Raw genomic sequence first — 13444 nt, forward strand, 5'->3', positions numbered from 1 at the left:
GTTTTCTGTTCTGAGAAATGAAGTCTCATTATGGAAGCAGGAGATCAACTCTGAGGACAGTGTTGACAGGTCTGGCTAGAGGTCGGCTGGACTTTTCACCCTCCACTTAGACAGAAGTCTAGGCACTGGGCCAGCAGGGGGAGGGCAGGGCACAGTTGCAAAATTCTGTGCTGTCTCTGCAGGCTGCCTGGAGGGTGTTGGCAGGGGAACAGCTGAGGGTCCCGCAGTGCTGACACCTGCTGTCTGGACCCCTCTTGTCCATCAGACCACCTTTTAATTGTGAAAGAGGGATCGGCAAACCAGGAAGAGGAAAATCCTTACCAGGGTTCACTGAGAAGGGTAAGTCCTCCCTAAGACCTTCCAGCTCCTGTCTGACCCTGGCCAGCTCATTCCCGTAATTGGAAGTATGTCCACACACTCTGGATCTGAATTTTGCCCTGACCATGAGTCCCTGCTTCTTTTCCTGGCAAGTATGTAGTTGGAAGCACCTCAGAGAGGCAAAGTTCAGGACTCAATGTTCTTGCCTTGCACATGCCACTAATAGTTCCCCATAGTGATGTCCAAGAAAAAACTAGGAGCAGCCTAGAGTCAAGAGCACTGGGAGTGTGACTTCCTTCCAGCAACCCTCACACATACACACACACACACACAAACACAGGAAAAGGATGTCTTTTTCTGAAAACAGGAAAAGGACATTTCAGAGAACAGGGCTCTGTTCTTTTAAAGCACCATCGTCCCTTCCTCCCCACAATCCCTGAAACCATTGGCTTTCCATGGGGTGGGAATCTATGAACTCCATAAACCTCTAAACAGCATTTCCCCAAACTGGCAGGGTACAGTTGGGGCAGGTGTTCTGTTTTTGTTCAGGTAAGGAAGACAGATTTCCAGGGACCAGAAAGATACTACAATGAGATAAAACTCTTGTATCAAACTGGCACAGGTTCGATATCACATATGGTCCCATGGTCAACCAGGAATTACCTCTGGGCATAGCTAGGTTCTCACAGAAACAAAATCAAAAATTCTCTGTGAGATCAGAACCATTTGGTGGTCTGAGTGATAGTATAGCAGGTGAGACACTTTCCTTGAATGTGCCAGCAGGGGTATGATCCTGGCAACTCATATAGTTCCTGAGTCTGCCAGGAGTGAACCTTGAGCATAGAGCCTGGAGTAAGCCCTGAGCATAGTTGGTTATGGAGGAAAGAAGGAAGAAATGAAGGAAGGAAGGAAGGAAGGAAGGAAGGAAGGAAGGAAGGAAGGAAGGGAGGGACGGAGGGAGGGAGGGAGGGAGGAAGGGAGGGAAGGACAGAGGGAGGGAGGGAGGGAGGGAGGATGAGGGGGAAGGAAAGGACGAGGAAGGAAGGAATGAACGAAGGAACAAAGGACAGAAGAAAGGAAGATTTCTCGGGAGAGTATTGATTGATATTTTATTTTTCTGAAAAGGGGGTACAACAAGGCAAATCAGTTTGGGGTGGATTGCACATTGGAACTGGCCTGGTACCTTTCCCCTATTAAACACAAAATCCCTTCAATTCTTGGGAGACTTGTCTTATAGACTGAGTGTCAAGTTTTACAAGGTTGAATAAGGGTGTTAAAGTAAAGTTCTCTTCTCAGTTCAGTACAGGTTTTGTGTACTCCTATTTTCTTAACTCATCGCTCTTACCTCTGTCAAGATAATGCTCTATAATTTTCTTTGAAACTTCCCACCTTTGGGATCAGAAATAGAGATGGAGCAACGGAGCACCTGCTTTGTGTTCAGGAGACCAGGATTGATCTCTGACACCATGTGTTCCCCTACCCCCACCCCGAGAACTTTGTGGTATGGCTGCAAAACAAAGCTAAATAAAAATAATGATGATAATAAGTTCATCTTTTAACTCGATAATGATGCCAGAGTCTATCATCCATGAGTCATTGTAGAAAAGTCTGAGCTCTCCTGCAGAATCCCAGGGTTCGGCTGCACACACTGTCGAAGCCTAGGTACCTGCTACACTTCTTCATTTGAGTTTGCACATTATTTATGGGAGAGTCTGGACAAAATCCTGTTCTGGATGGGTAAGAGAGCTCTGGGTGCTAAAAAGATCAGCTCTGGAACCAATTTGACATAAACAGACACTAGTCCCAGATAGAGTTGATGGTGTGTAGACTGTGGCCCTGCTGCCCAGTGCTTTGGAAAGATCTGTGAATAGCCTCACGAGAGAGAAGGAGACTAAGTTGGCTGGAGAAGAATGACCTAGAGCTGAGAGTGACTTGGAGGTTGGATCACTCACTCACTAGCCCAGAATCAGCAGTTCACATGATGACCCACCCAGTCTGATATGGCAGCTCGCTGTTGCCTGGGTACTGGCTACCCTGCTCATGGCTCAAGAAGTAAATAGGACCAATGCAGGCTGAGCTGAGACAGCCCCAGGAAAACCTGCCTTTTTGCCTGTCTCCCATGGAAACAAAAGCTTACCCAGTTCAATTCCAAAGAAAGCGTCATTGGAGACTGCAGAGGAGGAGTCAAAGAGAACAAAGGGCATCTTTTAAAAGATATCTCAGGATCCAGGCTTGAGGGCTGGGTGCAAGCTGGTAAATAGGGCATGGCCTATTTACTAGCTATACATTCATAGGTGGGGCCATTTGTAGGTATTTCCACTCCAAGGTAGGTTTCTTTGCTGTCCTTAGGATACAAGCACCTCTTAAGCCTCTGGGACAGGAAAGGAACAGCAGAGAGGCAGCCCTTTGGAGTTGTTTGAAGAAAAGCGGACTTACTTAACTGTGTGTGGTGTTCTACTCTCTGGGAGACTTTGAGGACTGCAGTTAAGAGAAGCCAGCTAGACATTTCATCTGCCTTAAGAAAGCCAAGAGGAACTTGCCACCTTCTAAATGGTAGGTGGATGCATTTTACTCTGATAGGGTTTTAGGACTAGGAGTCTGAAAACAAAGAAACAGGTAGGGAGAGACTCTGAGGCTGGCAACACCAACTACTCTTGCACTGTGTATATTAATTATCCCAGGGTCCCAAATGCTGCAGGAATGGTGACAGCAGGTCTCTGTGCTGGTCCAAAGTTCTCAGGTTCTTTAATATATATTCAAGAATGAAATAAAATGCTCAGACTCAGAATTAGAAAGTAGAAAAGTTTATTGGGAAGTAGAAGAGAGAGGAAAGGTAACTCCCCATGGGGGAATCTTAGTATAGGACTAAGTTAATTGTGGCTCTTTTTGTGGGGGAATTGTCTGTGTTACAGAGAATGCAGGGAAGTTAAAAATATGGGTCTGTTGTGAAGGTCCTTTTAATGAGAACTGGGCTGAAAATTGGGCTCTCTGCATTTCTTATGAATGGACAAGAATGCTAGAGAGAATGCAAGGATTCAGCAGATCCTTACCTGGCCTTTGCGTTGGGCATTGCCCATCTTTTTAGCCTCCAGATAAACCTAAGCTCTGGAGCATTATTTTATGTTTTACAATTGTTAACTCCCTATTTATCAGGAAAAGACCAGAAATTTGCAGGAAGTCAAAAGTGTAGGATGGGGAGTTAAAAATGGGACTGCCCACAGCAACTGACAAGGGTAAACTGGGGCTTCCTCTTTCATTAAAAGGGGATGACTGCCTCTGGGTAGTCTTCATTTTTAAAGTAATTTCCCCTGAAGTCTGTAATGTCTCTGTCACCTTTAGCTCCAGCTACCTAGTGACATAAAACATTGGAGAAGGCCTGTATTGGGCATTTTCCAGGAGGCTGATCTCATAAGTGTCTGCTTTGTCTGTGAGCTGGAACTTTTCAACTCCTAGAATTCCCTTGGCTACTCTCTTTTAAGCTGTACACAAAACTCCAGGGACAGTGAATAGGGTCCTTGTATGTTCCACACTTGCTCACAAAGAATCACTGTCCCCTGAACTGCATAATGACCAAGATCTTGAAAAGGATTTTGTAGCACATATTTTAATATGTGTGTGTGTTTAGTTTATTCAGACATGAAAGTAAATATTGTCACTCTTTTCCATTCTGACAGGGAACAGTAAACTGTGAAGTTGGAAGTTGGTCTTTTTAAGGTAAAAGCACTTTACATTTTAAAACTATAAAATGTTCATCAGCTTTATTTTGTTTCCAGCATGCCTGGTTGGTTAATTTGATACTATCATCCCTTTCTTTCTTTTCTGAGTCTGATATTTATGTATGAGCGATAGCACAACGGTAGGGCGTTTGCCTTGCACGCAGTCAACGTGGCCGACCCGAGTTCGATTCCTCTGCCCCTCTGGGAGAGCCTGGCAAGCTAACGAGAGTATCTCGCCCGCACGGCAGAGCCTGGCAAGCTCCCCATGACGTATTCAATATGCCAAACACAGTAACAACAAAGTCTCCAATGGAGACGTTACTGGGCCCGCTCGAGCAAATCGACGAACAACAGGAGGGCCTTTGAGATATATATATAGATATGACCGAGAAGATCAGCTGAAGAACTTCACATCGGGACCCATGGCCTAGAATGGAACGAACAGGGTGAGAGACTGTCTGAGTTCATCATGTCGACCAAGACCATTCATGGTAACTCACAGTTCCAGAAGGCAGAATCTAAACGATGGAAATGGGAGTCTCCCGGTGGACGATTCCACAACGAAATAGACCACATCATATTCAATCGACAGTTTTGCCTGACCCATGTCGCTGTTGTCCCAAAATTTCGAACGGGATCGGACCACCGTCTCCTTCGTTCAAAATTCTACTTCACAGAGCGGGGAGAAAGGGCTGCAGAGTTCAAAAAGAGAACTCCCAGAACGACCACCAACTGGGAACTCTTTGGGACTATTGTGGCAACATGGGAAGATGCCATTGTTGACAACATTGACGAGGAATACGATCGACTGGTTCAGCACCTCCATGAATGTGCGAGGAACGCCGAGAGAGATAGCCACAAAAAATCGCCTATCTTCGAAAACTCTTGAGTTAATTCGCCAGCGTGGTTTGGCGCATGCCTCAGGCAACCGCAAGCTAACATCCGAGCTCGCAAAGCAGTGCAGAGATGCGATCAAGGAAGACCTCAAAGAGAGAAGAGCAGAAGTACTGGTAGATGCGGCAGAAGCTGGGAAAAGTATTCGTAACGCCCGCCTGTCCTTCGCCAACTATAAGACCAAGATGACTGCCCTCCGACGTCCTGATGGATCCATCACATCCTCCAGAACGGCGGAGAAGATTATCTATGACTTCTACTCAAATCTCTTCGATAGCCATGTCCACTTGCCGACATACCAAATTCCACAGGATGGATATGTCGTTCCCAACGTTCTCCCTTCCGAAATCCGACACGCCATTTCGTCGGTAAAGAAACAAACAGCACCCAGCCCAGACAAGGTCAGACCTGAACACCTGAAGAACCTGCCGTCAGTACTCATCAATACACAGGCTCGGCTCTTCACTCTCTACCTGTCTGAATGCAAGGTTCCGTCCCAATGGTAAACCAGCAGGACCGTACTACTCTTCAAGAAGGGAGACATCCATGACATTGGCAACTATCGCCCAATCTGCCTACTGTCTGTCATCTACAAGTTGTTCACTCGAGTCATCCTGAATAGGATTGGCAGAACACTAGATGAAGGACAACCATGCGAGCAAGCAGGGTTCCGTAAAGGATTCAGCACCATCGACCATATCCACACGATAACCAAGCTCATTGAGGTTTCTCGGGAGTTCAAGATGCTGCTCTGTTTAACGTTCATTGATTTAAAGAAGGCCTTTGATTCTGTTGAGACGGAAGCGGTCATTGAAGCCCTAGCCAATCAGGGCATTCAAGCCCAATACATCAGGATCCTCCGTGAGCTGTACTGCGGATTCACTACCAGGATCTCACCATTCTACAAAGAAGTGGTCATTGATGTCAAGAGAGGGGTGCAGCAGGGTGATACCATTTCACCGAAACTCTTCAGTGCCACCCTCGAGAACATCATGCGGCGACTGGAATGGGAAGGAATGGGAGTGAAGATAGATGGTCGGCAACTACACCACCTCTGCTTTGCTGATGACATTGTTTTAATAACACCAAACATCAGTCAAGCGGCACAAATGCTAGCCGACTTTGACCGTGAGTGTGGAAAGGTAGGACTACAGCTGAATCTTATGAAGACAATGTTTATGAGAAACAGCCTTGTTCCTGATGCCCCTTTCGCTCTCAATGGAACGACCAACTCCGAATGCAACAGCTATGTGTACCTAGGTCGAGAAGTCAACATGACAAATGACCTGGCATCCGAGCTGCGCAGGAGGAAGAGAGCAGCTTGGAACGCCTTCAAGAACGTCGAAGAAATAGCTAAGAGGACGAAGAACCTCTGGCTCTGGGCACATCTCTTTGATTCCACTGTTCTTCCTGCATTAACATATGCCTCAGAGACCTGGGCCCTACGCAAACAAGATGAGAAAGCTATTCAGATCTCCCAAAGAAGAATAGAAAGAGCTATGCTTGGAATATCACGTTTCACGCAAATAAGAGAAAGAATCCGGAGTTCTGACATCCGTCGATGATCAAGGATCAGGGACGCTGTCTCATTTGCCAAGGTGTCGAAAATCAGATGGGCTGGTCACGTAATGAGATTTAAAGACGACCGTTGGACTAGAGCTGTTACTGATTGGATTCCACGGGATGTCAAAAGACCGCGTGGCCGCCCACCTACCAGATGGTCAGACTTCTTTGTCAAGATCATGAATGATTGGTTTGAGGCCCTTCATGCTCTCGGAGCGAACAGATGCCATTGGGCTACACTAGCACGCGACAGGGACAAATGGAGACGTTACTGGCGCCCACTCGAGCAAATCGACGGCTAACGGGAAGTTAAGTGATTTAAGTGATATATATATATATATATATATATATATATATATATCACTGCACTGTGGCACTGTCCTCCTGTTGTTCATTGATTTGCTCGAGCAGGCACCAGTAAAGTCTCACAACAAATTGTTACTGTTTTTGGCATATTGAATACGTCATGGGTAGCTTGCCAGGCTTTGCCATGAGGGCGAGATACTCTCGGTAGCTTGCTGGGCTCTCTGAGAGGGGCGGAGGAATCAAACCTGGGTCAGCCATGTTGGCCACATGCAAGGCAAATGCCTTACCCACTGTGCTATTGCTCCAGCCCCAGTATTAATGATCTAACATTATTCTAATTTTCAGGCAGTGTATAAGCAGAATTCCAGTTAAAATACAAATAGACTGTTTTAGGACCAGACTGATAATATAGTGGGTTGGGAATTTACTTCGCAGGTGGCTGACCCAGGTTCAATTCCAGGCATCCTATATGGTCCCCTGAACACAACCAGGACTAATTTCTGAGTGAAGAGACAGGAGGAACCACTGAATATTGCCAATGTGACCCAAAACCCAAAAATAAAATGGGTGAGGGAGAGAGGGATAGGGAGAAGAGGAGAGAGAGAGAGAGAGAGAGAGAGAGAGAGAGAGAGAGAGAGAGACTTTTATTTTGCTATAAATGCATGGGCAGTACAAACTGAAACTTTCATTTTCCTGTAAATGACTCCACAGTAGGAAATCGAAACTTAATTTGACCTGAGGACTCAGCCAATGAACAGCTGCTGCATCAACTTCCAGTATCTCTCCCTGTTTACACAACTTGCTGCAGTCCTCAAGGAGGTTATCCTGTTCTTCCCAGATTCAGTCCATTTTCTTCAGGATTGTTGGAATTTTAGTCTCCAGATCTCATTGTAGCGTGTCTATTCATTTTCTTTAAAACAGATGCCTGTACAGGGGTTACAGCCTAGTTAAAACCTGACATTCAACCTCTTCATTCAAGTTTCTGCCCTGCCTAATCCAGCTTCTTTCAACAAAGAGGAGACAATCAATGAAGGTCAAGGACTCACTGAAAGAAATGCAAAATGCAGAAACTTAGTGACTGGCTGGAACATCATAACTGCATGTGTATCAGTGGAAAGGAACAATTTGGTAATGTAAAGTTGCTGCAAAGAGCTAAAGCACAGGGTGGGGGGGTGGGGCCAACAGAGAGGGTGGGGGGAGAGACAGAGAGAGAGAGAGAGAGAGAGAGAGAGAGAGATTTTTATTTTGCTATAAATGCATGGGCAGTACAAACTGAAACTTTCATTTTCCTGTAAATGCCTCCACAGTAGGAAATCGAAACTTAATTTGACCCGAGGACTCAGCCAATGAACAGCTGCATCAACTTCCAGTATCTCTCCCTGTTTATAAGAATTTGCTGTAGCCCTCAGGAGGTTACCCTGTTCTTCCCAGATTTAGTACATTTTCTTCAGGATTGTTGGAATTTTAGTCTCCTGATCTCATTGTAGCAAGTCTATTCATTTTCTTTAAATCAGATGTCTGTACAGGGGTCACAGCCTAGTTAGACAAAAATCCTGACATTCAACCCTTTCATTCAAGTTTCTCCCCTGCAAAATCCAGCTTCTGTCAACAAAGAGGAGACAATGGAGGTGGAGGACTTGTTAGGGTGCGGATCATGATCTCCCTTTAACAACAAAGAGACTCCAGAGACTGAAAACAGCAAGCAAGGTTTATTGTAAGACTGGTTAGCCAGGGTCAAGCAGCCTACACAGACACGCAGGTCAGTTAGGTGAGGCAAGACCCCGAACTTCTTCAAAGGGGCTCTTATATAGGCCTACACTGGCCATTACAGCAAAGCCCGCACATTTCATAGCCAGTAGATTTGTAACAACATATACTTTCTTAACCAATCCATTTAAAAGTGCATCACTCCTTAGCCTATAGATTCGAAGATCAGCATTTACGTACATAGACATTGTGGCTAGTGGGCATCTGGTAACTGGGACATTTGGTTATCACCTGGCTTCCTTTGATTCTCAGCCCTGCATTCTGGTGGAGGTGGATAAGGGAAGAGTTCCTAAGGGAGGTAACAGATAAGGAGGGCCCAACAAATGGTTCCTGAATTTACATTCCAACAGGGAACAGTTTCACTCTAAAGCTCTGCTAGGGAGGGGGCAGGAAAGGGAGAGTTACTAATTTATAGAGTTGTAACTCTGGAATCTCCCTCAGGGTCCCTAGGGACCTAACAGACTTACTGAAAGAAATGCAGAAACATAATGACTGGCTGGAACATCATGACTGCGGGGTGTATCAGTGGAAAAGAACAATTTAGTAATGTAAAGTTATTGCAAAGAGCAAAAGCATGGGGTGAAGGTGGGGCCAACAGAGGGGGAGAGGGAGAGGAGACAGAAAGAGAGAGGGAGAGGAGAGAGGGGGGAGGAGGGAGGATGAAAGAGAGAGAAGGAGAGAGAGAGAGAGAGAGAGAGAGAGACTGCCTCAAGGACAGCAAACTTGAATACCGTATATTTCATAATCACTTAATCACTTAATCCCCGTTATTCATCCATTTACTCGAGCGTGTGCCAGTAACGTCTCCATTCATCCCGGTTGCGTGCTAGCGTAGTCCAATGGTATCTGTTCGTTCTAGGAACATGCAGAGCCTCCCGGGAGCTTGTTGTGATAATTTCTGGATCCTGGCCGTTGTTGGGGTTTCACGGCAGTTGGAGGGCGTAACTGTCTAGCTACTGACAGGTCCAGTCCCAAACCGTGCAGGCTTGGAGATCTCAGCCCCGGGTCCCACACACCTGGTTTCCTCTGCCAGTTCTGTTATGCCTGAGGCTTATCCAAGTGTGTGCAGAGTGGCCCCAGTAAGGCCTTGGCTGGGGCCTGGAGGTCTTCAGCTGTTGGGCCCTGGCGAGGATAGTCAGGCACAGGGTAGGAGACTCTGTGTTTTCATAATTTCATAATTTCAAATTTCACATTTCATAATATGTGAACTAATAAATTTGCCTGTCAGAACTGGTTTTTTTTAAGGTGGAAATCTTTTCTAATTTATTAATAGAGAGCCGAAGGCAGAGGATTGGCATTTTAAAATTAAGAATGATAGATTGAACCTAGACATTACCAAACAATTTAGCATTTAAATTTTGTTCACTTTTTTTTTTGTGGTACCAGGCACCAAATTGAGAACCTCATACATATGAGGCACACAGTCTGCTATTGAGCTAGACCTTGCATGCTTAGGATTAGAGCAAATTTGACTTGAGATGAAGAACATAATAATGTGTGCTTGTTTTTTTTTTTTTTTGCCTGAAATAAAGGGCATCTTCTACTGAAATTCTAGCTGTTAAAAAACATATTTCTTTCTTTTTTCTTTCCCCCCTCTCCCTGAATTTTATTTTTTCTTTGGAATGATAAGAAAGATAAGATACTCCATTGAATTCCCATAAAATAGAGCTTGTATTTAATAACAACTTAATATGAAAGAATCCATATTAGGGCATCAAATTTTTGCGTGCTTCAGCTAATTTGCAATGTTGCTTTCTGTAAAACTGCTTGGCTGCTTTGCACCTGGGGGAGAGGGGACTTGGAAAGTGAACAGGGCATAACTTCTTTCTAAACCAAGTGTGGCAGGATTCAGGTGTCTTTACTGTTCCTGAAATGTATTGTCTCAGTAAAACACCCTGCAGACTTGGGCAACTCAAGACAAGGATGGTCAAGGGAGATTACCTAAGGCTTAATGATTCCGGCTATAACCTTGCTTGTGCTGACAATCGATGTACCTAAATGCTGATCTTTGAATCTATAGGCTAAGGAGTGAGGTATTTTTAAATGGATTGGTTAAGAAAGTATATGTTGTTACAAATCTATTGACTATGAAATGTGCGGGCCTTGCTGTAACGGCCAGTGAAGGCCTATATAAGGTCCCCTTTGAAGATGCTCGGGGCTTTCAGTCACTGCCCACTCTGGGCTCTGCTGTGGAGCCCCAGCATGCTGGTCTAAATAAACCCCGTTTTTACTCCTGCAGGAATTGTGTCTATCTGGTCTCTCCGCGCCTCCCAGGGCTAGGGAACTCCCGATCCCAACAAATAAATAATGTTAATATTTATGAACTAACTTAAGGTTTCACTAACTAAAGCTGTTTGACAATCAGTATGTCATATTTGTTAAACTAAACTGACCAGTAAGAATGTTTTGCATTGAAAAAGCAAAGTTTGAGCTGTTTTTGGATTATGAAACTAAAATGTTTATATTAGAAAAATATCTGGTTCATTTCTTTGTTCTTTTGAGAGATAGTGACTGATGTCATATTCCCAACTACAAATCCAATGGTTATGATGTCAGAGTGCAATATAGGTGGCATATGACTTTGAAGGAGATTGGGAGAGGACAGTCCAAGTTTGAGAAGAGAAATAAGAGAGGAATGGAACATGATGCTAGGGAAGATATTAGATTGAGGGAAATAAAGGAGAAAAGAAAAGAGCTTTGGGGAGACTAGTAACAGTGTAAAATAGATTTGAGGGATATTGAAGGGAAATTTACTTCTTACCTCTGTCCCAGTCAAAAATTATGAAATACACTGAATTTTTAAGACATTTTTTGGATGCAGAACCAGAAAGAATGAAAGATGAGTTTTTTGTCTGAAGACATCTCCCGAAATGCTACTGAGAATGGTTTTAGATCATCCATTCTAACATTTCTTCTTCTCTGACTAGAACTTAGGTCAAAACTTCTGTGATACTGGGAGATCCATGTGAAATGCAGTAGTTGAAGGAGTGTGAGCAGGAAATTTATCTTAAGTATGATTTTAATTTCATTATAGTCATGAGGGAAATAGAGCATGAGTGGTTCCATGGGTGTTGTTCCAGCAGCAAACAGCTTTTTGCTGATTCTCAAAATGAGCTACTAAAGGCAGGTATGCCGAATATCAATGCTTTAATGCTTTTTGAACCTGGGGGGAACCTAGAGTTTAGAGGTCTGTTTGCAAGAGAGAAGACTGATTGTTGACCTTGGTCAGGACAAAGTTCAACGAGGAACAAACAATTGTGACCATAAGTTCATTCTTCTTTTCGCTATGTGCTGGGTGGCATTTTTTTTTCCTCCACCAGAATTTAGACTGTTGTTAGATTTTAGTGTTAAAGGTGTTATGTTTCTATGCAGGTTTTCAAGCATTATTTATCCTGTGTAAATACCAAGCATAGGGTATTTTTAGATATCACTTATCACTTAATCACTTAACTTCCCGTTAGTCGTCGATTTGCTTGAGCGGGCACCAGTAACATCTCCATTTGTCCCTGTCGCGTGCTACTGTAGCACAATGGCATCTATTAGCTCTGGGAACATGAAGAGCCTCAAACCGATCGTTCATGATCTTGACGAAGAAGTCTGACCATCTGATAGGTGGGCGGCCATGCGGTCTTTTGACATCCCGTGGAATCCAGTCGGTAATAGCTCTAGTACAGCGATCATCTTTAAATCTCATTACGTGACCAGCCCATTTGAATTTTGACACATTGACAAACGAGACAGCGTCCCTGATTCTTGATCGTCGACGGATGTCGGAACTCCGGATTCTTTCTCTCATTTGAGTGAAACGTGATATTCCAAGCATAGCTCTTTCTATTCTTCTTTGGGAGACCTGAATAGCGTTCTCATCTTGTTTACATAGGGCCCAGGTCTCTGAGGGATATGTAAATGCAGGAAGAACAGTGGAATCAAAGAGATGTGCCCCGAGCTGGAGGTTCTTCATCCTCTTAGCTATTTCTTTGACGTTCTTGAAGGGATTCCAAGCCGCTCTCTTCCTCCTGCGCAGCGCAGCTCGGGTGCCAGGTTATTTGTCATGTTGATTTCTCGACCTAGGTACGCATAGCTGTTGCATTTGGAGATGGTCGTTCTGTTGAGAGCGAATGGGGCATCAGAAACGAGGCTGTTTCTCATGAACATTGTCTTCCTAAGATTCAGCTGTAATCCTACCTTTCCACACTCACGGTCAAAGTCGGCCAGCATTTGTGCCGCTTGGCTGATGTTTGGTGTTATTAAAAAAATGTCATCAGCAAAGCGGAGGTGGTGTAGTTGCTGACCATCTATCTTCACTCCCATTCCTTCCCATTCCAGTCGCCGCATGATGTTCTCGAGGGTGGCACTCAAGAGTTTTGGTGAAATGGTATCACCCTGCCGAACTCCTCTCTTGACATCAACGATCACTTCTTTGTAGAATGGTGAGATCCTGGTAGTGAATCCGCAATACAGCTCATGGAGGATCTTGATGTATTGGGCTTGAATGCCCTGATTGGCTAGGGCTTCCATGACCGCTTCTGTCTCAACAGAATCAAACGCCTTCTTTAAATCAATGAACATTAAACAGAGCAGCATCTTGAACTCCCGAGAAACCTCAATGAGCTTGGTTATCATGTGCATATGGTCGATGGTGCTGAATCCTTTGCGGAACCCGGCTTGCTGGCATGGTTGTCCTTCATCTAGTGTTCTGCCAATCCTATTTAGGATGACTCGAGTGAACAACTTGTAGATGACAGACAACAGGCAGATCGGGTGATAGTTGCCAATGTCATGGATGTCTCCCTTCTTGAACAGTAGTACGGTCCTGCTGGTTTTCCATTGGGACAGAACCTTGCATTCAGACAGGTAGCGAGTGAAGAGCCAAGCCAGTG

The 13444-nt window shown here is 44.7% G+C and overlaps 1 protein-coding gene across 6 annotated transcripts in view; it reads left to right on the plus strand.

The window, feature by feature from the left end:
* The first annotated feature begins 253 nt into the window (after window positions 1-253).
* Window positions 254-13444, plus strand: part of LOC130025093 (C-type lectin domain family 2 member D11-like) — a 139094-nt gene continuing 125903 nt past the window's right edge. For 3 of the 6 annotated variants that reach the window (XR_008792644.1, XM_056116004.1, XM_056116032.1), the window contains exons 1-3: window positions 2586-2871; window positions 3993-4032; window positions 7719-7925. Coding sequence is in view for 5 of the 6 variants with exons in the window: in XM_056116004.1 (XP_055971979.1) it covers window positions 7859-7925 (67 nt within the window). In the remaining variant the exon portion in view is untranslated. The other 3 variants (XM_056116019.1, XM_056116011.1, XM_056115995.1) reach the window with 3 other exon arrangements.

This window comes from Sorex fumeus, unplaced genomic scaffold, assembly GCF_029834395.1.
Source record: "Sorex fumeus unplaced genomic scaffold, SorFum_2.1 ptg000003l, whole genome shotgun sequence".
NCBI lineage: Eukaryota > Metazoa > Chordata > Mammalia > Eulipotyphla > Soricidae > Sorex > Sorex fumeus.